Genomic DNA, 26,084 nt, shown 5'->3' on the forward strand with positions numbered 1-26,084 from the left:
ATTTACTGTCACCCCAAAAATCAATATTCGCGGTGCTTTCTGGGGTTATTCGCGGACATGCGCAGAGAGTGAAAATTCTGAGTCAACCAGTGGTGGCTTGTACCGACGCTGGAGGCAGATGATCCGCTATCTTGCTTCGGCTCTCGTACTCTAAATAAGTGTCCTCTTCGCAATCTGTTTAGTGCCGCGTTTTTTGCATTTTTTGTGCTTTTTGTTGGTGATTTCGCTGTTTAAAATGACCCCTGAGCGTAGTGCTGCGGTGCTGCCTAGTGTTCCTAAGCGCAAGAAGGCTGTGATGTGCCTTATGGAGAAAATACGTGTGTTAGATAAGCTTCGTTCAGGCATGAGTTGTAGTGCTGTTGGCCGTGAGTTCAACGTTAATGAGTCAACAATCCGGTACATCAAGAAAAAGGAAAAGGAAATTCGCCGATCTGTACGTGAGGCTGCTCCGGAAAGTGCTAAAGTGACATCTATAGTGCGTGAGGAAGCTATGGAAAAGATGGAAAAGCGGCTCAATTTGTGGATTCATGAGATGACAACCGATAAAAAAGGTGTGGTGGACAGCATTGTTGTGAGGCTGAAAGCCAAAGAAATTTACGGTCACGTTACCCAGGGTCAGAAAAACGTGAAACCCTTCTCGGCTAGCGCTGGCTGGCTTGCACGTTTCAAAAGACGATATGGTGTGAGTAATGTTAAGCTTGCAGGTGAGGCAAGTTCTGCAGATCAGGAGGCTGCGGAAGAATTTAAAAAATACCTGCTAAGTGTTATACAGGAAAAGGGGTACGTGGAAGAGCAGGTTTTCAACGCTGATGAGACTGGCCTATTTTACAAAGACGTTGGCAAAAGAACCTATATAACGCAAATGGCCTCCAAAGCCCCTGGCTTTAAATCATTCCAGGATTATGCAACCCTGCTTCTGTGCGCCAATGCCAAGGGCGACTTTAAATGCAAACCCCTAATGGTGTACAGAGCTCCAAGTTCACAAGCACTTAAAGGGAAAAGCGTGAATCATATGCCGGTGCATTGGAGGTGGAACAAAAAAGCGTGGATGACTTCTGATTGGTTCCACAGCTGCTTCATACCAGAAGTTGAATACTATCTTCACGGCAGAAACCTTGCCTTCAAGATTTTGTTAATTTTGGATAATGCCCCAGTCCATTGCTGTGAAGAACTCAGAAATGCCCACCCCAACGTAGAAGTTCTTTTCATGCCCCCAAATACTACGTCTCTCATCCAACCCCTGGATCAGGGCATAATAAAAGCCTTCAAGGCGCACTATACTAGGGAGCTTTATAGCAAGGCTTTTGAGGCTCTCAGAGCCAACAAGAAAACTACCATGATGGACTATTGGAAGTCAGTCACTATACGCAACGTTATTGATTATGTTGGCACAGCGTGGGACAACATCAAGCAGGCTACTATCAATAATTGTTGGAAAAATGTTTGGCCGGACTGCGTAGAAAATTTTGAAGGCTTTGAAGGTGTTACAGAAAGTATAAAGAACAGTGTCAAAAACATAATGCATATCGCATGGCAGATAAGTGGAGAAGGCTTTGATGACATGAGAGAAGAAGATGTGGAGGAAATTTTGGCAGAGAAAGCAGTAGAACCCACCAACGAAGACTTGGACGAGATGGCAAAACAAGGCGTTGGAGTCAGTGATGATGAAGATGGTGATGAAAGTCAGCCTAAGAGTCCAGGAATTGTCCCTCTTACAGCGGCCAAAATATCAGAATGGAACTCTGCCTTGGAAAAAATTTTCAGTGACATGGAAGAGTGTGACCCTATGCTTGATCGCAGCCTCAAATTTAAGCGCTTAACCTCCTGTGCGTTTGCCCCCTATGCCGAGATGCTTAAAGATTTGAGGCAAAAAGCCAGGCAGACGGGGCTGACCCAATTTTTGGAGCCAGTTTGGGAGGGAAAATTGCCGACTCCATCAACAAGTGGTGAGAGCCAAACCTCTGAGGTTGAACTGACAGATGTCAACCTGCCACCCTCTTCCTCTTCTGCAGAATGAGTTCCACCAACATCTCCCTTGCTTTTTGTGGGGCAAGCCAAGGTCGAGAGGTTTAACCACACCGTGCACTGTGCCATCACGCAGCCTGCAGCTCTATCAACAGTAAGATTTTAGTTAACGTTTTTATAAAACTTTAAACGCTAAATCTTTCATTTTGGGGGGACTTTATTTGCATTACTGCACACTATATAGTATGTCTTTACAGTGCTGTATGCATTTACTGTACATGAGTACTATATGTGTAGTGTGTGTCTGTGTGTGTGTATGACTGAGGGGGAAAGTTAAAGTAGTACAATCTCAGTGTTGTACATTACACAAACATGCTGTCATTGAAATAATTGTTTCATTATCAACACTGCGTATCATTATTTGTAAGAAAGAGATTAAATTCAGTGTCTTTGAACAGAAACACACATAAAGCAAGGTTATGTACTGATCAGTTGACAAAAATGGTACAACCAGAGACCCACAGGAACTCAACCCTGTATTTCTGCTAATTGAGTGTGCACGGTGACCTTACAGATATAAGTACTGCGAACGACAAGGATCAGCTCTATTCTAGAATTCAGACATCATCCACACCAGTCCTTCCTTCAAGTTAATCCATGTGGAAATACAACCATATATAATGCTTGTCATTTTGTCAGATTAAAAATTTTTAATTATAATCCAACTCTGGGAGGCAGTAATCAGATGCAAATGAGATATCATCGACTAACATCCTATTTGTTCAGGTTTGGGTTTTTTCAGCTGATAATTGCTCCCTGTTGATACTCTGGACTAGGGTCTGTGTCACCCAGTTTAGTGTTATCTAAATCAAGGAATAGATGAAACATGTCTGTGATTAAAAGGACATTATGGTGCCTTTATGCCAACAAGCTTTTTAAAACAGCCTGATTGCAACATAGTTCACACACCACAAAATTTACTCATTTAAAGTGCATAGTTCAATCATTTTAGTATATTCACAGACGTGTGCAACCATCACCACAGTCAATTTTGGAAGATTTTCATCACCCCAAGAAGGAACCTCTGACCAATTAGCAGTCACTCCCCATTTCTCCCCAATCCCCAGCTTTAGGCTAATCTTTCTGTCTCTCTATATTTTCTTATTTCAGACATTTCATATAAATGGAATTATACAAGATGTGGTCTTTTGTGACTGTCTTCTTTCACTTAGCACATTTTCAAAGTTCATTCGTCTTAGGTATATACCTGTGGAACTGCTGGACCGCATAGTAACTCTGTGCTTCACCTTTCAAGAAACTGTCAAACTGTTTTCACAAGCAACCATTTTATACCCTCACCAGCAATTTCTGAAGTCTCCAATTTCTCCACACCCTTGCCAACACTCTGTCTTTTTGATTATAACCATACTAGTGGGTGTGAAATGGCATTTCATTATAGTTTTGATTTGCACTTCCCTGATGACTAATGATGTTAAGCATCTATTCATGTCTTTATTGGTCATGGTATTTGTTCTTTTGGAAAAATGTCTACTCAAATCCTTTGCCCATTTTTTTAAAAGACTTTTTTGATATGGACCATTTTTAAAGTCTTTATTGAATTTGTTACAATATTGCTTCTGTTTTGTTTTGGTTTTTTGGAGGTGAGGCATGTGGGATCTTAGCTCCCCGAGCAGGGATTGAACCCGTACCCCCTGCATTGGAAGTGCAGAATCTTAGCCACTGGATCACCAAGGAAGTCCCCCTCTGCCCACTTTTAAATTGGGTTGTCTTTCTGTTATTGAGTTCTAAGAGAGAGTTCTTTATATATTATAAACGCAAGTCTCTTATAAAGTATATGATTTGAAAATATTTCCTCCTATTCTGTGGGTGTCTTTTCACTTTCTTGATGGCATCCTTTGAAGCATAAAAATTTTTAATTTTGATGAAGTCCAGTTTATCTAGTTTTAGTCTAATGTCCCTCTTGCTTTGGGGGTTGTATCTAAGAAGGCTTTGCCTAACCCAAGATCACAAAATTTACTCCTGTGTTCTTCTAAGAGTTTTACAGTTTCAGTTCTTACATTTAGGTCTATGACCCATTTCAGTAAATCTTTCTTATGTGAGAATAACAGAAAAATAGATGTGAAATTAGGACCCAGTATTTGGGACTTCACCATTCTCAGCCTCGTTTTCCTTGGACAGCATAAATACACCCTACAGTGACAAACTGGGATGTAGCCTTTTGCCCCATCCCTGGGGTCTGAGTCTGGGGAAACGGATACCCCAGAGTTCTTCAGCAGACTCTCTCCTCCATTACCCTACTTCTCCCACTCTCCTCTTTACAGCTTACTAGCACTCCACACATTGGTTCAAATTTACAAAGTTTCTGACCACTTTATGGGTAACCAGGGAACTATTTTCTGTTGTGTCAAATAGTTTAGTAAAGAGGTCAAAAATTGGTTAGCCGGCCAAATCCAGCATAAAGACATGCATTGTTCGACCTGAAAAGCATTTTACATGAAGTTAAATTAGCGGCCAGCTGTGATATTATGATTTCGAAGAAATATACATTTGGTCACTCAGATGACCAAAATGTGTTTCTCATATATATTTGGTCTTCATTCACAGTTCCTGGCTCACAGCTCCCAAAACCCCTGGAATTTCCTAAGTGTTGAGAGTGGTAAAGGTGTCTTGTGTTGTATGAATGGCTTTTAGAAGCACCTAGGGATGGGGCTGGTTGCCAGGACAGCTAACCGTGTGATTAGAGGATTGAACTTTCAGTCCCCACATCCCCGCACAGCCCTCCCCTGCCCCACCTCTGGGGAGAGGGGGGAGGGGCGACAAGTTGAATCAGTTCCCAATGGCCAGTGATTTAACGAATCATGCATATGTGATGAAGTCTCCATAAAACCCCAAAAGGACAGGGTTGAGAGCTTCCCAGTTGGTGAACACGTGGAAATTCGGGGAGAGTGGCTCCCTTGGAGGGGGTATGGAAGCTCCACTCACCTTCCTTATACCTTGCCCTGTGCATCTCTTCCATCCGGCTGTTCCTGAGTTATATCCTCATGATAAACCAGTGATCTAGTATGTAAAATGTTTGAGTTCTGTAAGCCACTTTAACAAATTAATTGAACCCAATTTATAGCCAGCTGGTCAGAAGCACAGGTAACAGCCTGGACTTGCAACCAGCCTCTCGAATCAGGGGGTGCAGTGGGAGTCGGTCTTGTAGGATTGAGCCCTTAACCTGTAGAATCTGGTGCTATCTCTGGGTAGTGTCAGAATTGAGTTGAATTGTTGGACACACTGCTGGTGTCCAAGAATTGTTTGTTGGTTTGGGGAACTCCCAATATAACAGCACTTAAAAATTAAGAGATTTCAAATAATCTAATTTCCAATTCCTCTGAAAAACTGGAGAATCTGGCAACACTGGGCACATAATCCCACAAAATATCAATAGAAATAGGCTGGAACTGAGCAAAGCCTTTAGACAAATCTCTCCAGCTGGCCACAGTACAAATCCCAACTCCCTACAAGTTTCCTGGTTCACTATTGCCGTGTTGTCTTGGTAATAATTTATGGGATCCTTCCTGCCAAACTCAGCATCTTTAGCCCCTCATCCACCATAGTCTCTTTCCACTGTCTTGGGTTATCACCTTTTTAGAAGAGATCCTCCTCTGTTCGGTCCTGGATACGTATCTTGGGGGCTTCTGGCTGAACTCTGCATGTATCCTTCAGGGGTGCTAGAAACATTCTGTATCTTGATCGAAGTGCTACCACTCCGCATTAAGTGTATAAATACATAAAAATTCATCAAGCTATACATTTAAAATTTGTGCACTTTACTGTATGTTACACCTCAATTTAAAAAAAAATTAGAGAGAGAATGGATGGGTAGTCTCCTACCAGACACTGTATGTCTGTCTGCAATGCCTGGAACTGCAGCAGTTATCTTGTGAACAGGGGGTAAGCTACCCAAATCAGACAATCCATTTTACTGAAAATGGCAGAGCAGAAAAAGATTTATGATGTCACAGAATACTAAACCAACCTCGGAGCCTCTCTTCCTGTGGACTTACTACTGAAATAATACATGTTTTTCACAAACTATATCAGCTTTCAGCCATTCCAGTGTGTAATCATACAAAAGCTTCTTGATGGTAATATATAGCTCACAAAGTGGAGTTAATGAGACTCAAGTTCACATGTAAGTACAGTTTAATCAGATCTTTGGACAAAAATTTTACCATAAACTAGTGAGTTGAACATAAAAGAAATACAGTTAAGCATATATGTTAAGTACTAAAAAAAAACTTAAGTTGGAAAACCTTATTACGAAAGATTAAACTCATTGGCCACTGAAAAAGAAATAACAGTTCTAGTTCACAGAATTAAAAGTAACTCTTTATTGATAAACATATATACCAGAATTAGAAATGTCAGTAGAAAAATAAAATTTAAATAATTTTCTATGGTACAAAGATTAGATCATTTTGACTGTAGCATTTGGTGAAATAATCTAATACAAAAAGCTGAGCTGATTTTAGCCACAACCAGCCTGACAGAGTGCACAAAAAAGAAATGCACGTACACAGAACCTTCTGCATGTGGACAGCTAATGGCACCAGGACTTCACATTCCAGGAAATGGTCTCCTAGGGAAGGTTGGTATGCACTGCAGTTGTAATAAGAACTTAATTCAAACCAGAGCAGCTTTTGGAATCAAAAGCTAACATACAATTTAAAGACTTAGAAAACATAAGGGCTTAAAGATAATTATTTGCATGAACTTTTTCTCACCTAGTTTAGACATATCCTAGGTAATGTTTTGCTGAAAAAAAAAAATGAGTTAACAGCACAAAGAGACATCTTTATCTTGGAATATTCATTACTCATTTGTATACGGATTTAAGTTTACGTGAAACGCCTTTACCCTAAAACCTCAATATTAAAGAATCCAGAAATCAGCTTTTTATGGTTGGGGCTGCCTCCTTCCCACTCATAGAAAAAAGGAAAAGTGATACACAGCTAAGGGAGGGGTGGTTGCACGTGTCTCTAGGAAAGTCAGTAGTTGGCAAAACTTCTCAGAAGCTATATGTGATAAGATAAAATGTTCAACACAAATGCCAATATTTTTTCATCTGGGCAACCACCCCCAACTAATTGTGTATTTGAGATGAGAAATTAAAAAGAAAAATAAACTCTAAGGGGGAATAGACATTCCTTATCATTCAAATAGTTTCTCCCTGAAAATATTTCAAGCCACAAATCTCAAGCTATATAAAGTCTATATACATTTATTCACAGGAGAATGTTCACAGACTGGGATGGATGAAACATTCAATAATTTGAAGATACACTTTATATTTGAAGTTTTTAAAAAGAGTGGATAATCAAACAAGAAACAGATGAAAACAAAGACAACTTTCAAAATGCATTAATTTTTGTGTCTTGGCTCTAAAAGAAAAATAAACCAAATAAATCATGGATCAGTATGTTCAAAAATTAGTATTTAGGGGGAGGAGCCCACTGACCACTGGCCCATGTTCAATTTGTGAAATTCTATCCAAAGGAATGTTTTAGGTGAGAATGCTAAGAGGCATCCTTCAGTAGAGATAATTAAAATAATTTCCTACAACAAATTTCTTAAACTGAAGGGCTACTTTTCCAAATCCAGCTCACTGAACTGAAAAATGGAGTCTTCAACTAAAGACTTAAAAATTTGCTTGAAAGAAAGATTTGAGCATTGGAGAGTAATCTTGTTGGGGAATTTGTAAAGACATTTGCCTACATTCCAACTCCTGTAATTTTCCACCTAGTCTATGTGTATATAACACTATAATTTTGATAAGTGGTCTAATGGACGATTAGTTAAAAGAAAATGTCCAGTTACTTTTTGTGATCCTTTGTAACTTTTCTCTTTGACTATCCCTGGTAAATTGGTACTCCTGGCTGTTTTTAATCAGAAGCCAGAGTGCATATTGCTTTAAATCAAATAGAACTGCACACGACCTCATGGGCAGTTAGCCTTACACTCACAATGAAAACCTTCCTTTAAAAATGTCAGATTTAATTACCAGAAACTATTTTGAAAACAGATAACATCGATTGTATTTCATACAGAACAGTTTAGGTGGTAAGGATAAAGTTAGATAATTTTTGCAATCCTTTTTCTTTTGAAGGTTACAGTTTTCAGGCCTTTAAATGAAAAAGTAAGTTAGGCATTAGAAGAAAAATTAAAATAGCTAAAATTGGGTTTTAAAAAACTCTGATATTTAATTCTCTTTAAGGATATAAATTCTCTTGAAGGAAAATGTAAAGGGCACAGTGGAAGGCATATCTGAAAATTAAACTTTAAGCACTTTCTGGGAGTGATACCCAATACTGTAAAAGTGAGCTGAAGACCCACCACTAGGTAACCACATTAGGACTAGGAAATCCATAACCACTAACTCTAGTTTAAGCTGCACTTATACAATTTTTCAAGAGCCATGAGTAAACCAAAGTCACTAAGAAAAACAGTAACAGAACGTTTAAAGTATCTTTTTGTGCGTGTGCCTCAATGTTCAAAGAGTGTCCTAAACAATCTGGGTGAAAATTTTCAACTCCCAACTATTTAATAGGGTATGTTTCCAATTAAACTAAATAAAAGCAATAGAATAAAAGTTATAGGAAGAGGTAGTACAGGAGCTTTGGGGGAAAAAGTCTCAATTATCTAGCTTATTTTGATAAAATGTACAAAAAAACAAATTCACATCTCTTAAAATATATTAAATAATCAGAGGTCAAGATAGTTCTCCATAAAAATGTCACATCATTCAGTAGTTAGCTCCTTTTTCTTTAAACAGTGGAATCGAAGCCACTACTTGAGTTATAGATTTTTTTGTGTGCAACAAATTTCACCAAATTTGTTCACAACACTATATTCAACCAAAACCTACTTGGCGCTTACTGTCATGAAGATGTAGCAAGAGATGAGTCTGCCAAATTTTAATCAAGATTAGATCAAGTTAGATTTTAGTACAGTATACTCTGCTCAGAAATAAACTCATATGATCCATAGTTTCTCTGAAATATGCAACGTTGCATTTTCTCACAGAACATTATAAATTTCAGTGTGAAGGATGCCAACCTTCATCAGAAAGAAAGAAAAGAAACTTGATTTGTTTTCGTTGAGAACAATGAGTCCAAAGAGATCTTTAATTCCTGGAGCTTCAAATTGAAGAAAGGACTGAAATGTTCTTCATATACCTTTTCATCCAAGTTGCTTCCCGTTTGAAGAACTAAGAAAACACATTCCATACTGTATTCTTTTTGAGGATTCTATGAAACTTAGGTTCGCCATCATAGCACAAGGGTATGTGCTATAGAGTAGCTAAAATCCGTAAAAAGGAGACCACCACTACACAAAACGTCTGTCCAGTGCCCAAGGTGAGGGCTTCAAATGGAATCATTTCCTTTCCTGCTGCTCGGTACACTCCAGCAATTGCTGCACCTGTTCAAAAATTCAAGAATGTTTAAAAAAAAAAAGGTTAATATAATCAGGAAAATATAGCACTTAAAATTCTACCAGTAGAATGTTCTAAATTTTTTACATTAAAATTTAGACATTACAGAAATGTTTTGTTTTGTCTATTCTTTTTGCTGACTACTCTAGGTTTTAAGTATTCCTTATATGGTTTGCAAATCACTGACAAGTGATTTTAGGTGTTGAAAAGTGAATCCTTTAAACTGAGAGTCTCCTAGATTTATTGAATAAAATCACCTGGAAGTCATAGCCGAAATCACAAAGACGGCAATTTCCACGTAACCTGATTACAAACTCAAAAACATCTCTTATTCCGCATGCATTTAACAGGTACCTAACAAATTCTTGGCAATAAATGACAAAGAATCTTCCCTGTGGGACTGAGCAAGAAATATTTCAAGAGCAGCCACAGGGAAACCCCACTCTACTTTGTACTATACTCAGAGTTCCCCTCAAGAAATGGATGGAGAAAGGGGTGGGAAAAGGAAAAGAGGGGGACCCTAAGCCTATCAAGTTGCTATTCATTCAAAGGGCGAGAGGTGAGGGATACTTGGGGAGTCCTTTCTGTTACCCACATCATTAATCGTTTTTATTATGTTAGTCACTGTAACTTCCTAGAAATTGAGTAAACAAAACAAAACAAACATCTCTCTCTACCCAGGTACCCTGAATTGCTCACAGGGACTCAGCGTTGTACAAAGAAAGTCAAGATTTCAATAGTTTGAAAATAACAGATCCAAACATCTCAGATGACCGCCCAACCGCCCCCCGCCCCACCTCAAAATGCTCCAAACGGAATTCTCCTTGATCACAGAAGCTAGCTGGAGACACAAGACAGAAACACAAACATGAAGTAGATTCTGAGTAATGCAAGATGAAATATAGTGTTTCAATCAAGTGTCTACATCTTTTACAAATGTGATGTGATGGTATATTGACATATTTTAAGGAGAAGAAAGAACAATACTAATCAATACCTGTGTTGGTTGCCAGGAACATTTGTGACTTTGAAATGCCCACCGCCAGAGGCAATGCACAAACACTGTGCTACTAACATCTGAAAGGCACATGTTCCATTGGGCCCCTTTGTAATTTGTCTCCAAAAAAAGTGGGTTGAATCGGAAGAAGCTTAAAGAAGTTGAACTGGGTCCCAAAGTGGGATTTGGATGATTAAGGGAAGACAGGAAAAAGCAAACCAGAAGGAGCAGCAAATGGGAAGGGAATAGATTGTATGCACTAGAGTCGAAGAAGGACATGAACACGACATTTACTGCGCAATTACTATGTGGTAGATATTCTGGTTAAGTATTTTATATTCACATTTTTTCAATTAGTTATCACACAGCATCCCTATTTTACTGATGAGAAATCTGAAACAGGTCCTGGGGAACAGTAATCCAGCAAGGAAACTGGAGCAGAGGGTCTCTAAAGATAGCAGTAGGTGATATAGTTAAAAATATTTTTTAAGGCCAGTTATGGAAACTCCTTAATGCAAACAGGAGAAAACTGGCCTCCTCCCCCGTGTTATCACAAAGGTTTCATCATCTATGGAACACAGAGAAACTAGGCCACCTTGTCCCCCCAAAAAATCCCTCAAGTCAGAGAGGGAGATTTCTGCTTGAAGCTCAAGGTTTAAATTCATAGTGAAAAAAATTTATGTTTACATGTATACCTAGAAAAAAAGTCTGAAAGCATACACCAAAATGCAAACTGTGGATACCACTTAGGAATGCAGTAATGGAGGATTTTTAGTTTTGCTTTCTTATAATTTTTAATTTATATAGAATATACATGTTATTTATATTTCATTATGAGCTTAAAAATGATTTAAACTTACTCTCATCCCTTTGACATGAGCAAAAGCCACACCTCCCCCCAAAAAAAACACCAGACAGGTAAAAATAATTTATAATTATGAATGTTACTCCAATTCTTATTCAGAAAGTCCTGAGAGGAAAAAACAACCAGGTACTTTTCTAAATAATAATTCTTGTCGTTAGAATTATTCTTCCATCCTTAAAATAACTACACCTGGATGAGTGGAAGTAATTTGTCAACCAGCTTGCAAGGTTACAAATCAGTGAAGTGACAGCTGAAGAGAAAGGAGGAGTAGCTTCCAAAAAGACAAATATCTTCTTTTGCTAGTGACCTATTTCACAAGATCTGTCTCACAAAGCTTAACATGGCTTCCCTGAAGCCAGCGAGACAAAATCTGACTCAGTAAGTCAAAGATGTTAGCCAAATAAGGGGGGGACTGGGGTGAGAAAAAAAAACAATACATAAAAAAAACAGGATCTGTGGTTAAAGATCACTCTTTCTTCTTCATCTCACTGAGACATGTTTCTAAAGCGGTTCCTAAAATTAACTAACTAGTCAAATGAAACATTTTGACTGTATTTTAATGTCTAACATACTTGTCAAGATTCCAGCAGTAATTGGTCCCACGATGCCCATCAACAGGATGCTTACAGACATGAACCTACCATATTTGTGATGTCTGAGGGTGAAGAGGGCCAGTAATCCAGCAGGGACATGAAAGAAGAGAGAGGACACCAGTGCCCACAGGAACACACCATACCACATCTCTACAAGGGAAAGCAAAGAAAGGTCGTACATCACCGCCTTTCCCAGCGCAGTCCTTACAAAGGGGTAGCCACTATGCCCAGTTATTTCATTTTTAAAACCATTCAGTTGCAATGAAGGTTCATCAGTCAAATATCCAAACATTGATGGTTTTGGAGGGATAAGTAAACTATGGCCACCACCTGTTTGTGTACATAAACTCTTACTGGAACACAGCCATGCCCATTCATTTAAGTCTTGTCTATGGCTGTTTTCAAGCTACAAGAGCAGGGCTAAAACAGTGACAGAGACCATATGACCTGCAAAGCCTAAAATATTTACAATCTGGCCCTTTACAGAAAAGGTTGGCCAACCCCTGACAAGCTACCTGTACTCCCAAACACTGAAGAAAAGGGTCACTCAGATTTGAAAACTCACTTAAATGATTTCCCTCCCATCAGGACAGATGTAAGTACCACTGACAGGGTGCTATGCAGTCAATGCCTGATGACCATCCCTGCCTTCTTGATTATTCAGTCATCTCAAAAGGAAAAGCTCTATATACAATTACATTCATTCAACAATCATTTTCAAGACAATGCAGTAAATATCAACCCATCATCTCCTATTAGGGTATCAAAGCTCTTTAAGACATGAAATAAATACCAGAAAATGTAAATGTTTCGCTTAAGGCCAAATGGCAAGTGAGAGGGCAGGTTAGAAGAGGAGCTGGTTCTGTCCCTCTTAGGATGACAGTAACTCAGGAAACATTAAAATATTTGTCCAACAACTATGTATACAAACCTATGCATGAGATCTTGGAAAATACAAAAAAAGGAGGAGATACCATCCTGCCCTTATGACTTTACGATTTAGCAAATGGCAGACATAACATTTTCCCCCAGTGGGCCCAGGCATGGCTTCAGAATTCTCAAGAGAGCTCTTTACCCATATATGGATATAATGAAGGTGTCACACTAGATGAAATCTGTTGTCCATCCCTGCACTTGAGGCAGGTAAGTAACAGGCAATTTTAAAGATCAGTCAACAGCTCAACTGGGGTTTCTGCACCACAGCACTACTGACGTCTGAACCATTTAACTCTTTGTTGTGGGAAGCTGTCCACTGCAGGATGTGGAGCAACACCCCTGGCCTCTACCCTCTGGATGCTGGTAGCACGCTCTCCCGTTGTGACAACCACAATATCCTGACATTGTCATACGACCCCTGTGGGCATAATTACCCTGGTTAAAAACTGCTGACCTGACTGAAGCAAAGAGCTTATAAGAGTAACAGTAGTTAAGGACGCAAAGATAGATGGGGTCACATTACGGTGGGCTTTGAAGGCCAAACTAAGGACTTCAACATGTAAGCCCTAGAAGGTACCATCAAAGGTTTTTTGAGCAGTAAAGGGTTGTCAGCACATTATTTCACAGGTGGCACCTTACACTCCCAGTAGGAACACAAACTAGAAAGCCATCTCTGGAGGGTAAATTGGAAGTGTGTATCCAAAATAGTCAACTGTGCATACCCTTTGCCACAGTGATTTTACTTCCAGGAATACACAAGGGCAAGGACAAGGTCACGAGGTTCCTGACAGCACTGTCTGTACGGGCAAAAACTAGACACCAACTGCATGTCTGTCGATGGAGGACTTGTGAAACATGTTATGGTGCATCCGCATAATGAAACGTTACACAATCAATAAAAATAGGGGCAGCTCTTTAAATACTGATGGGGTAAGATGCCCAAGCCACATTGGGAAGTAAAAAAACGTAAGTTTCAGAATAGTATGTAGAATAAGATCCTGTTTTTGTGAAAACAAAAAACAAAAGAAACAAACGTGTGTAAATGCTTCTGTCTACTCAGAAAAATCTGGACATATGTTTATTTAATAAATATTTACAACATGCACAGGCACTGTTTTAAGTGTTTGACAAATATTAACTCGTGTAATTCTCAAAGTAGCTCTATGAAGCACATATTAATATCTCTGAGGAAACAGAAGCAGAGGGAGGTGAGGAAACTTGCTGGAGTCCACACTGCAGCACGAGGCAGAGCCCAGGTTGACCCACGCTGGAAGCAACGCCCTCACCCTCTGTGCCACCTCTTACTGTATATTAAGATATAGAAAATTGTTATTTCTGGAGAATAGGATGGGCTGGGGGAGGGTTTATGACCATTCACTTTTTACTTTGATAAAACAAACAAAGCGGTGGCTTCCCTGGTGGCGCAGTGGTTAAGAATCCGCCTGCCAATGCAGGGGACACGGGTTCGAGCCCTGGTCCGGGAAGATCCCACATCCTGCGGAGCAACTAAGCCCGTGCGCCACAACTACTGAGCCTGCGCTCTAGAGCCCACGAGCCACAACTACTGAGCCTGTGTGCCACAACTACTGAAGCCCACGTGCCTAGAGCCCGTGCTCAACAAGAGAAGCCAACGCAATGAGAGAGAAGCCTGCGCACCGCAATGAAGAGTAGCCCCTGCTCGCTGCAAATAGAAAAAGCCTGCGCACAGCAACAAAGATCCAATGTGGCCAAAAATAAATAATAAAATAAAATTAAATTAAATTTAAAAAAAAAAGCTTGGGAATTCTCTGGTGGCGCAGTGAATAAGACTCCACGTTCCCAATGCAGGGGGCGCACGTTCAATCCCTGGTCAGGGAACTAAGATCCCACATGCCGTGGGGCGCAGCCAAAAAACGGGGTTGGGGGGGGGGAAGAGCGACCAGTGAGGAGCATCAGTGGGCTGGGGGAGAGGGGAGAGGGAAGAGTGGCAAAGGGGAGGGCCAGGGGCTTTTCTTGAAGCTGCGTCTGAGTTGTAAGCACACTGTTGTGTGTGGTTTTTCCCAAATCAATTTATTTTTACTCTTGTTGGGAGGAGGGGAGGAGGGGTTAGGGAGCCAGGGGTGATTAGAGGTGGGGCCAAATCCCCACCAGGCACCCTCCACACTCTCACTGATGGCTGCACTAATTCTCTGCACATATTAAGTCAATGTTTCAATTAATACCATATTCTACATACACCTAGATTAGGATGTCTCGCTCTTGGTTGCTGTTGTTGTTTTTAATTAATTTTTTTTTTTTTTTGACTGCATTGGGTCTTCGTTGCTGCGCACGGGCTTTCTCTAGTTGTGGCGAGCAGGGGCTACTCTTTGTTGCGGTGCGCGGGCTTCTCATTGCGGTGGCTTCTCTTGTTGCGGAGCACGGGCTCTAGGCATGTGGGCTTCAGTAGTTGTGGCTTGTGGGCTCTAGAGAGCAGGCTCAGTAGTTGTGGCGCATGGGCTTAGCTGCTCCGCGGCATGTGGGATCTTCCCGGACCAGGGCTCGAACCCGTGTCCCCTGCATTGGCAGGCGGATTCTCAACCACTGTGCCACCAGGGAAGTCCTTTTTTTTTTTTTTTTTTTTTTTTTTTTTTTTTTTTAATATTTATTTATTTGGCTGCTCCAGGTCTTAGTTGCAGCATGTGGGATCTTCGTTGCGGCGTGCGGGATCTTTAGTTGTGGCATGCAAACTCTTAGTTGCAGTATGTGGGATCTAGTTCCCTGACCAGGGATCGAACCCAGGTCCCCTGCATTGGGAGTGCAGAGTCTTAACTGCTAGACCACCAGGGAAGTCCCTCGCTCTTGTTTTGGATGGAAGGCTCTCAATAAAAGCATCAGGGACACCTCATCTAGGGCTCAGTGCTTATTAAAAATAACAAACGACTGAGGGTGTTTTGGTACTTCTGTTCTGGTGACAAATTATCAGGTAGCTACAAAAGGTTTCAAACCACTGGTATGAGTTTTCTTTTTCTTTCTGCTGAACAAGATACATCTTCAGAATAATTTTATAATACTGTTGAAACTTGTCTATTGTGTTTGATGGTGTTTAGCAAATTGTTAAACCAAGTCTAAATCATGTAATATGGAGTATAAAGTGATTAAACAGTAATGTCCCAAGCTTAAAACTTATATATAAAATAAAAAAACGAATATATGTATAATATGTAAAATAATATATGTATACTAACTACTGCTCTTCCTCCACCAAAAGAATCACACACACATACACACACACATAAACAAAAAAACCCTTTCCAGTCAATAGTGTCTATCAGAAATTGTGGGCAGGATTCTCAATCCTCAGGGTTTGGGTCCCCATCGTCTTCAGGAACAAACCTGTACGGTTAGTCCCCTACACACGAACCTTGAAGTTGAGAACTTTCAAAGATGCGAACATGCGTTCCATCAACATCAGGCGTGAGTGAAACTGCAGCTTGCCCTCCATCTCCTGTTGCTGGCGATCCTTCAGCTCTACCATCTCCCACCTCCTCTCCCTCCTCCAGTCAGTAACTCTTCTTGCCTGTTCCCTCGATGCCAGCCCCTGTATGCCAGCTGTTGTACTGTACTACTGTACTTTTCAAGGTACTGTACTGTAAGATTAAAAATGTTGTCTCTATTTTTTGTGTTTATGTATTATTTGTATGAAACCTATTACAGTACAGTACTACATAGCCGATTGTGTTAGTTGGGTACCTAGGCTAACTTTGTTGGACTTAACGAACAAATTAGACTTACGAACGTGCTCTCGGAACGGAACTCACACGTACGGGACTTACTCTACCAGATACCACTGCAGCCTACTTTCCAGCCTCGGGCACCAGCCCTTCTGGCTTCCACAGCCCAGGAGACTTGCCCTCTCTTCTTGGCAGCAGCTCCAGAGGCTGCAGAGTCTGGTGTTCAGGTACTGCCCCTCCCTGATAAATCCCTCCTGCCTGGGCCGCTGCTGTTGCACCCTGGCCTCCCCCACCCAAGGCCCCCTTGTGTACCACCCACTGCCAGCTCATCCCCAAGCCACAGGACAGCGTCATGCAGTTCCCTGCTAAAGCAGTAACCCTGTCTTCAATCCCACAGTCCTTCCCAGCTCCTCCCCAAATCACTTAAGAGACTCTGAACTCCATTACACCACCCAGTGTGCACAGAACTCTATAAGGACACCAGGAATGCCACTACCCAGGGGTGGACAAACGGGATACAAACCTGCCTCCAAGACCCCAGAGCAGCTGCCGTCTTGGCTGCTGTCTGCCACCAATGACATGAGACCACTCCTGGGCCTAGCTGTCACGGGGCTTCTGCTGGAGCGCCCCAAATTTGAGAGACAGGCACTGCTTTCCGCAGCAACTCAAGGCACTGCTGGAGCTTGGCTTCTTACTGGCTGCCACAGAACCATCGGGGCAGTGAACTGGCAGGTGAGGCCTTGATCTGCCAGAGACACACTAAGTTGGTAACTTCAATAAAAGTGGGTCTGGACACTCGGGTGTTCTACTCAACTGCTATGGACTGAATTCATGTGCGGCAGCCCTAATCCGACAGGACTGTGGCCTTATAAGAGGAAGAGAGATCTCTCTCTCTCTGTCTCTTGTTCTCTTTCTCTCCCCATCATGTGAGGACATATCAAGAAGGTGGCCCAAGAGGGCCCTCACCACAACCTGACCATGCCGGCACCCTCATCTTGGACTTCCAGTCTCCAGAACTGTGAGAAAATATACTTCTGTTGTTTAAGCCACTCAGTCTGTGGTATTTTGTTCTAGCAGCCCTAGCAGACATCACTCACCTGTTCCCACTTCTCTGGAGCACAGCACCTGCCCAAGGAGGCCTGCTGGGCTATCAACTCGTATCTCGATTTTCCTGAAAGCTGAAAGGAATCTGTTTGCAAACAAGATCTGGCACAGCAGGTCCGCTCCTCCCTGAGTCTCTGAGAAGGAGAAGCACCATGCACCTTCCTATAACCCTGAGCTACATCCATCAGCTAGCTCAGTGCCTACATATTTTATATCGCATCACTTAAGTCATTCTAAGTAGGAAAAAAAGGCTGTATTACATTAGATGAGTAGTACAATTTATAAAACACTTTTCAGATGGATGGGATTATTACAGGACTGTAACAGCTAAGGCAAACCTCAATCAATAAAACATTTTTTAAAAACTAAGTGATTTCCCTTTAATCTACTGCGCCTTAATTTGCCATCTATTTAATAGCTATTGATTATCATATAGTACTTTTCATTCCCCTGGGTCAACACACGGTCAAAAATCTTTGTCTACATATCTTACAGTATTTCCTTGTTCACGGTTTCAAATAAAGTGCATTATCTTCAGCTCTGTTTACTCTGGCAGCTAAAGTCACATCATTTCCCCGTGTTGAAGAATAAATCAGGTTATTAATCTGAAATAAAAGATTATAAGGAGAGGGACTTCCCTGGTGGAGCAGTGGTTAAGAATCTGCCCGCCAATGCAGGGGACACGGGTTCGAGCCCTGGTCTGGGAAGATCACACATGCCACGGAGCAACAAAGCCCGTGTGCCACAACTACTGAGCCCACATGCCACAACTACTGAGCCCGCGCACCTAGAGCACACAAGAGAAGCCACTGCAATGAGAAGCCCACGCACCGCAATGAAAAAAAAAAAAAAGCAGCCCCCCCTCGCCGCAACTAGAGAAAGCCCGCACGTAGCAACGAAGACCCAACACAGCCAAAAGTAAATAAATAAATAAATTTTAAAAAAGAGAAACTGCCATCGAAGTGGTTTCATAAAAAAAAAAAAAGATTATAAGGGGAAATCAGACTAAGCACTGGTGACAGAAGAGGCCCCAAAGATGCCCACATCCTCAACCCCAGAGCCTATGAAAATGCGACCTTACATAACAAAAGGGAGTGTGCAGGTGTGATTAGATTAAGCATCTTGGGATGGTGGGGGTTAGCCTGGATTTTATAGGTGGGCCTAATGTAATCAAGGGTTCTTGTAAGAGCGTCAGAGTCAGAGAGATTTAAAGATGCTATGCTGCTGGCTTTAAAGATAGAGGAAGGAGCCATAGGCCAAAGGATGCAGGTGACCTCTAGAAGCTGGAAAAGACAAGAAAACAAATTCTCCCTAGAGCCTTCAGAAGGAAGGCAGCTCTGCTGACCCACTTTGGACTTCTGGCCTCCAGGACCGTAGGATGACAAGCCACTAAATTTGTCCTAAGTTGTTTCAGTAGCAATAGCAAACTAACACAAGCACTGGGAGTTCATTCATTCAGCAAATATAATACTTACTGAGCCCATTCCATATGCCGGGCACGTCAGTGAACAACAAAAACAAAAATTTTAAAAAGACACAGATCCCTGCCCACAGGGTGTTTGTATCTTTAAGAATATTTTTCAGACAGATATTTGAGTTAAAGAGAAAAGCCACACAGATTTCAGAATCCTCTAGGTGAGTCCTGTGTTAACAAAAGGGGTTTGTAACGGCTGGCTCCCCAGCCCTCTAGCCTCCACAGCTGAGTCACCTCATTTCCAAGCAAGGCCTCCAGACCAGCCTGGCCCCAATCAGCAGAAATGGAAATGGGAATCGTGAGGCTTGGCACCCAGCCATCCTTTCAGCTGGCCCCACTCTGCCTTATGTTCCAGGTCGAACAACTGTATGAGCACAGCCAGTGCCTCTGATGCCAGGGTTCTAAGTAAACCGCCTCGGTCCTGGGAACTGCAGTCCTACTCAGTTCTGCAACTCGATGCCGGACTGACTAGATGCTAACTGCCCATCAGCCTGCATCTGTCCACACTGCCCACTGTGAGAGCCCTCTCTTACCCAACCCCACCTACCTGCCAGGGGACCCATCTGTTCCCCTGTGAAATACTAACATATATATACTGGTCTCTACTCCTGATTCCTGACACACAGCTCCTAAAACCCTTGTAGATAATGGTGCTAGGAAAATCTTTTATTCTAATACTTAGTCTTTGACCCTGGTTCCTGATGCAGAGCTCCTAAATTCCTTGGAATTTCCAGGAGTGTCTTTTGTTCTCATGAGGCAACTCTTGGTGGGCTCCTGGATGGTCAACAGAAAGACCAAGCCATGATCATAAGCTTGCAACTTTCAGCACCACCCTCCATGCTCTGGAGAGGGGACAGAGGCTAGAAGGGAGTTAATAATCGGTCATACCTAGGTGATGAAGCCTCCATAAAAATTCCAAAGGTACAGAGTTCAGAGAGCTTCTGGGTTGGTGAAAACATCTATGTGCTGGGAGGGTGGCCCACCCCAGCTCCAAAGGGACAGAAGCGCCTGTGCTTGGGGACCCTTCCAGACTTCACCCTATGTACCTCTCTATCTGGTGTTCATTTCCAACCTTTAATATCCTTGGTAATATACCAGTAACCTAATAAGTAAACTGTTTTCCTGAATTCTATGAGCTGCTCTAGCAAAATAATTGAACGAGAAGGAGGACATGGGAACCTCAGCTGGTCAGAAGCACATGGGACAACCTGGACTTTTGACTGGCATCTGAAGTTGGGGGTTGGGGCAGTCTTGTGGAACTGAGCCTTTAACCTGTGGGATTGGATGCTGACTCCAGGTAGCCAGTGTCAGAACTGAATTGAATTGTAGGACACCCAACTGGTGTCCCAGAATTGCTTGATGCATGGAAAAACCACACATCTGGCGCCAGAAGTGTTTGAGTGTAGCAGCGGTGTGAGAGTAAAGGAAAACAGCGAGTTTTTCCTAGACACTCTTCCTCTCCTAACAGTGACGACTTGCCCCCCAGGACTACCAGCAGTGGGCTGCCACCTCTCTCCTGAGGCCACTGCCTAACTGCCCACTCATCCCTTGTTTCTGTGTGCCCCTCTGGCCTGCCTCAATCCCAGTGGTCTCTTGGGCCTAGCCTGGCTAGATCTTATCTGTCCTGATCTGGCCTTCCATCTATTCTCCACACAAAGCCAGAAAGTCAGTGCTAATGGGAACAAGGTTTCTTGTTGGGGTGATGAAAATATTCTAAAGTTGCTTTTTGTGATGGTTGCAAACTCTGCAAAAAATCATTAAATTGTATACTTTAAAAAAAAAAAAAAAGTGGGCTTCCCTGGTGGCGCAGCGGTTGGGAGTCTGCCTGCCAATACAGAGGACACGGGTTCGAGCCCTGGTCTGGGAAGATCCCACATGCCACGGAGCAACTAAGCCCGTGAGCCACAACTACTGAGCCTGCGCGTCTGGAGCCTGTGCTCCGCAACAGGAGAGGCCGCGACAGTGAGAGGCCTGCGCACTGCGATGAAGAGTGGCCCCCGCTCGCCACAACTGGAGAAAGCCCGCGCACAGAAACGAAGACCCAACACAGCCAAAAATAAATAAATTAATTAATTAAAAAAAAAAAAAAAAAAAAGTAAGTCAGATCATCCTTCCTCTGCTCAAAACCCTCTAATATGGCTTTCTGGGATCTGACCTCACTTCCTCTCCCTGCCTTGCCCACCCTGTTCCACCCACTGCACTGGCCTCCTTCATGTTGCTTAACAAGCTCCGGTCCCAGGGCCTCTGAACCTGCTGCCCCTCGCCCACAAGGCTCTTCTCCCAACGGCTGCGGGGCTTGTTCCTCATTCCCTTCAGATTTCTTCTCCAATGGCACCATCATAGAGGGCCTCCTTGTGACCTTAAGTAAAACAGCATTCCACTTGACACACAACACCTGCCACTTACTATCCCCCTACCCTGTCTTACACTCACCACCATCTGTTCCTTTCCATACTTTTAAAAAAAAATGTTTATTGGAGTATAGTTGCTTCACAATGTTATGTTGGTCTTTTCCATACTTTTAAATTTTGTTTTCTCTCTCCCCTTTAGAATGAAAGTTCTTTTGTTTTGTTCACTAACACACCTTTACTTGGTGCCTAGAAAACAACAGACACACAATAGACACTGAGTAAATATTTGTTGACTGAATGAGTAAATGACTGATCCAAGTGTGACCTATTCTTGATTCCAACAACAGCACAACCAAAACATTAGTGAGTTTTAGTTTATCAGAAGATACACTGACACTGAAGGTATAATGAAATTCACACCTTCAGAAAGTGAATGTTATTCCTGATACAGGAAAAAAAAAAATCTGCCTTTCATAGCACTCAGATTTGTTAAAAATGACACCACCAACAACAAAAGAAATCTGAACAACTTGCAATAAGGAGGGTTAGGCAGGAACCTAAATAGCTAAATTGCAAATGCAGGTTTAAAAAAAATCAATTCAAAGCTTCCTAACAGTGATAAACCGCAGACTATTTCAGAGCAATGATTTTGCCATATCGAGTTGGCATAAAATGCAAGGAACCTTTTCTGTGGGGCCAAAATAGAAACAATTCCAGAATCAGGGCAGTGAACGACATTCACTGTCAGCAGGCTTTGGTGCCTCCAAAGGGATTACAGTTCATGCACTTACTGTCCATTCCAGCTAAAGAAGAGATATAGCAGGGAGGCTGTGTGTTTACCCATCACATTCTGATCAGCTTGCGGTCAAGGGCTTTATCTCATGCATGTTTATACCCCCAGCCCAGAGCCTGCACTTGACCAACGTATACCTGCTAAATGAATGATCCCTGGTGATCACCACCCCCAAGTCATATATTCAAAGAAGTTCCCATAAACTCAAATACATAGTGCAGTTTAATATTTCAGAACAATTGCTGAAAGCAAAACAATTCACTTAGCTACAGATTCTCTACTATGACATGTTAAAACTATTGTTCCAAATCCACTTATCTCAATCTTTTCTTAGAGAGAGAAAAGGCAACTAAAAGCGAGACAGATTGAACAGAATATTCAGTTTCAAAGTATCACCTCACATGATTTATTACAAAAGGATTAAGGTACCCTTACAGTGGACAGATCTGATAAACACCATCTTCACCAAATGATTAAACCGAGTGTTATCAATAAAGGTACAAACTGACACTAAATGTCTCCTGATGAGGTGCCCTGGGAAGTGGACAACATCACCTGTGTAGGCAGCATTCTGAACAAAAATATTTAATCTGAATCTAATCACGAAGAAAAAATTGAGATAATTTAGATTATGGAATATTCTATGAAACAATTAGCCTGGACTTCAAAAATGTCTGTCTCAAGAAACTGAAACAAGGACGGAGGAACTGTTCTAGATTCAACAAGACTAAAGAGACATGACAACTAAATGCAATGTGGGACCCTTGATTAGATCCTGGAATTTAAAAAAAAACAAAGGAGGGACTTCTCTGGTGGTCCAGTGGGTAAGACTCCATGCTCCTAATGCAGAGGGCCCAGGTTTGATCCCTGGTCAGGGAACTAGATCCCACATGCATGCTGCAACTAAGAGTTTGTATGCCGCAACTAAGAAGTCCCACATACTGCAATGAAGATCCGGCGCAACCAAAATTTAAAAATAAATTTAAAAAAAAAAGGAAAAAAGCTAAAAATGGCATTATTTGAACAATTGGGAAAATTGGGAAAATCTAAATAAGGCCAATATATTAGATAATATTCTATCAATGTTAAATTTCTTGGGTGTGATGTGTTTTTTTTGTTGTGGCAGAAAATGTCTTCATTCTAAATGATACGTGCTGAAATATTAGGCGTCAAGCGTTGTCACTTCTGTAACTTCCTTTCAAAAGGCTCGCAGAAAGTAAAAATGTTATGTGTATGCATATATATATTTAGAGAGGAAGTGAAAGAATCAAAATGTTAATAATGAATCTAAGTAAAGGGCATATAGATATTGGTTATACTATCATTTCAATTTTTCAGTAGGTTTGAAAAATTTCCAAATAAAGAGTTGTGGGAAAAGTAAGGAAACAATGAAAGCAGACCGATCCAGCTCAGTACTGCCTCCAGACTGCATGAACACTTCATTTTTTGGACAGTGTCTCCAGAATGCCATATATTTCTGTTGTCACTGTCAAATGTGATCTTAGTACCTTTTGATACCTTTTGCCAGATTATCGTTTTAGGCATGATTTCAAGCTAACATCTGCATCTGCCCCAACACGGTTATCTTATTAACTATTTCACAAACCTGTCCGGGAAAATACTAGGAAGGTAATACACATCAAGTCCCTGGTGTCCGCTGAATGGCGCCTGGCAGTCGCTGCCCAGCGAAAGAGAAATCACAGGTGCCTTGTTTACAACTGCAGTCAGTAATCCAACCCTCCTTCCTCTGCAGGTCTCAGGCCGGTTCTCGCATTGTTTACTGAGTCAAGGTATCTGCCAGCTCTGCGGGAGAGCCCAACCTCACCCTTCAATCACCCCTAACTCAGCCTTCTTGCCTTTAAAGGGCCAACACACAACCGTGCTCTCCCGTCAAAGGCTTTATTTTCGGCCTTCCCAAGTAATTTCTCCTCCTCTCAGTTTTCTGAACACGATAGCTTTCTATCTCGATTTCTAATTTTTAAAAACCCTGCTCCCAGGCCCAGCAGAATCTCCAGTGGGTGTAAGAATCAAAAAGAAGCTGCATCAAAGACCTCGAACGCATGAGTGGGAGGTTCGGCAACAGGTCTCAGAAAGTGATTCCTAGAAAGAGAAGCTGGTGGAGGGGGTGGATTTGAACTTGGGTGGTAGCGATCGGCAGACCTCCTCCCCTCGTAAAGGGGTTGGGCTACACTAGAAACAAAGGGTGTGTGAGTTCTGACTGACGGCCCTCAGCCCGGCCGGGACCATGCGCTGTCCGAGCTGGGAAAGCCGAGAGGCCGGCGCGGACGAAAGGGGCTGGGCGGGGATGACCGCCTCCAGTGCCCCATACAAGGAGGGACGGCCGCCTACAGGGCTCTGCCGAGTTCATGTCTGAACCTGGGGCGTCTGGAAACTCCTAAGAGCAAGATCAGTTCGGGCGGTGACTGAGCTCCCTTCACTGACGGGTCCCCAGCGCGGGCTCGGGGTGGCCTGGCCCGAGGGGCCGGCAAGGAAGCGACGGGGGGAGGGGTTAAGGCCCCCAGCTCTCGGCCGAGGGAGAGGGAACCTTCTTCCAAGAGGAAAACAGCCCCCAGCGGGCGGGACGGCGGGGTGCCAATCTGCTCGCCGGGAAAGGGGCGCCGCCGCGCAGCCGGGCGGCCGCGGCGTGGCACGCAGTGCGCAGGCGCGGGGTGGGGCCGGTACCTGGGAAGGAGCAGAGAGAAGTGGAGTTAGGGCACAAGGTCCCGTTGCCCACGCGCGGCACGAGCTTCAGGCTGAGGATCTGCTGCAGGAGCCCGGCCGACCCCCCGCTGTCGCCGCTCCCCTCGTGCTCCATCCCGCCGCCATTCACCGCAGAGAGGTGGGGGAGAGCGCCTAAGGTGCTGCCGTGGCTCGCTCTCACTCACGGCCCACTCTGCTCTCCGCACCTCCGTCGCCTCAGCGTCACCTTCGGCCGAAACCCTCTTCCTCCCACCCCAACGGCACTGCCAAGTGATGGCTCCTCCCTCCAATCATAGGGCGCCTCAGATGGCAGGGGCGGGGCGAGAGTTGTTCCCGCCCCTGACGTTGCGTACGGCTCTCCGAGACCCAGCACCTATGGGCTACGCCCCCTACTGGGGAAGTCTCTCCTGCTACAGTGGGGCGTGCTCTGCTCTGCCCTCCTCTGCAGCGCCACCTATAGGAAAGTAAAGGAATTTAGGTACAGATAGGGAGGGAGGGAGGGAGAGATAGACGGGTGGGTGAGTGGTTGGGTGGGTAGATAGGTAGACAGACAGCGGTAGGTATGCAAGTAGACAGGTAGGTAGGTAGGTAGGTAGTAGGTAGGCAGATAAATAAATACGTACATACATATGCATCTGGTAATGAGAATCAGATGGTGCAGCAGTCAGGTGAAAGAAGCTGGAAGACAATGCAGCAATACCTTCAATATTTGGAAGGAAATGATTTTGGGGGAAAACTTCACTTTAAACAAAAAACATTGTATATGACATAAGGAATATGGTCAATAATATTGTAATAACTGGGGACAGATGGTTACTACACTTACAGTGGTGATCATTTTGTAACATATGCAAATGTCAAATAACTATGTAGTACACCTGAAACTGATGTAATATTGTAGGTCAACTATATTTCAATTAAAAAATAATTAAGTAAAAAGCATCGTGGGACTTCCCTGGTGGTGCAGTAGTTAAGAATCTGCCTACCAGTGCAGGGGACATAGGTTCGTGCCCTGGTCCGGGAAGATCCCACATGCCGCAGAGCAACTAAGCCCATGCGCCACAACTACTGAGCCTGCGCTATAGAGCCCACGAGCCACAACTACTGAGCCTGCGT

The 26,084-nt window shown here is 42.9% G+C and overlaps 2 protein-coding genes across 3 annotated transcripts; one reads left to right on the plus strand and one right to left on the minus strand.

Annotated features, from left to right (window-relative positions):
• Positions 1–109: 109 nt before the first annotated feature.
• On the plus strand, positions 110–10,346 carry LOC132353482 (tigger transposable element-derived protein 1). The gene is made up of 2 exons (XM_059904702.1): positions 110–2,119; positions 10,148–10,346. Exon 1 carries the CDS (start codon positions 236–238, stop codon positions 2,015–2,017), a length of 1,782 nt encoding a protein of 593 aa, XP_059760685.1. The 5' UTR covers positions 110–235; the 3' UTR covers positions 2,018–2,119; positions 10,148–10,346.
• On the minus strand, positions 6,232–25,217 carry TMEM170A (transmembrane protein 170A). Of its 2 annotated transcripts, none has more exons than XM_059904704.1 (3): positions 24,951–25,217; positions 11,970–12,071; positions 6,232–9,453 (listed from the first exon to the last, which is right to left on the minus strand). In XM_059904704.1, the coding sequence occupies exons 1-3, from the start codon at positions 25,081–25,083 to the stop codon at positions 9,323–9,325; spliced, it is 366 nt and encodes a 121-aa protein (XP_059760687.1). In that variant the 5' UTR covers positions 25,084–25,217; the 3' UTR covers positions 6,232–9,322. The 2 variants fall into 2 exon arrangements, with proteins under 2 accessions (XP_059760687.1, XP_059760686.1); XM_059904703.1 differs by having other exon boundaries at positions 11,901–12,071.
• Positions 25,218–26,084: the final 867 nt, after the last annotated feature.

Source organism: Balaenoptera ricei, chromosome 19 (assembly GCF_028023285.1).
Source record: "Balaenoptera ricei isolate mBalRic1 chromosome 19, mBalRic1.hap2, whole genome shotgun sequence".
NCBI classification, from domain to species: Eukaryota; Metazoa; Chordata; class Mammalia; order Artiodactyla; family Balaenopteridae; genus Balaenoptera; species Balaenoptera ricei.

What these genes read in the sequence shown, in the direction of transcription:
- TMEM170A (XM_059904703.1), bottom strand. Translation starts at nt 25,083, where the DNA reads ATGGAGCACGAGGGGAGCGGCGACAGCGGGGGGTCGGCCGGGCTCCTG. An exon ending in TTCTCTCTGCTCCTTCCCAG is followed by an intron (nt 12,072 to 24,950) that starts GTACCGGCCCCA and finishes TTTCCCTTGTAG; the next exon opens with AGATGTGGTATGGTGTGTTC. An exon ending in TACTGCTGGAATCTTGACAA is followed by an intron (nt 9,454 to 11,900) that starts GTATGTTAGACA and finishes ATTTTTGAACAG; the next exon opens with GTGCAGCAATTGCTGGAGTG.
- LOC132353482 (XM_059904702.1), top strand. Translation starts at nt 236, where the DNA reads ATGACCCCTGAGCGTAGTGCTGCGGTGCTGCCTAGTGTTCCTAAGCGC.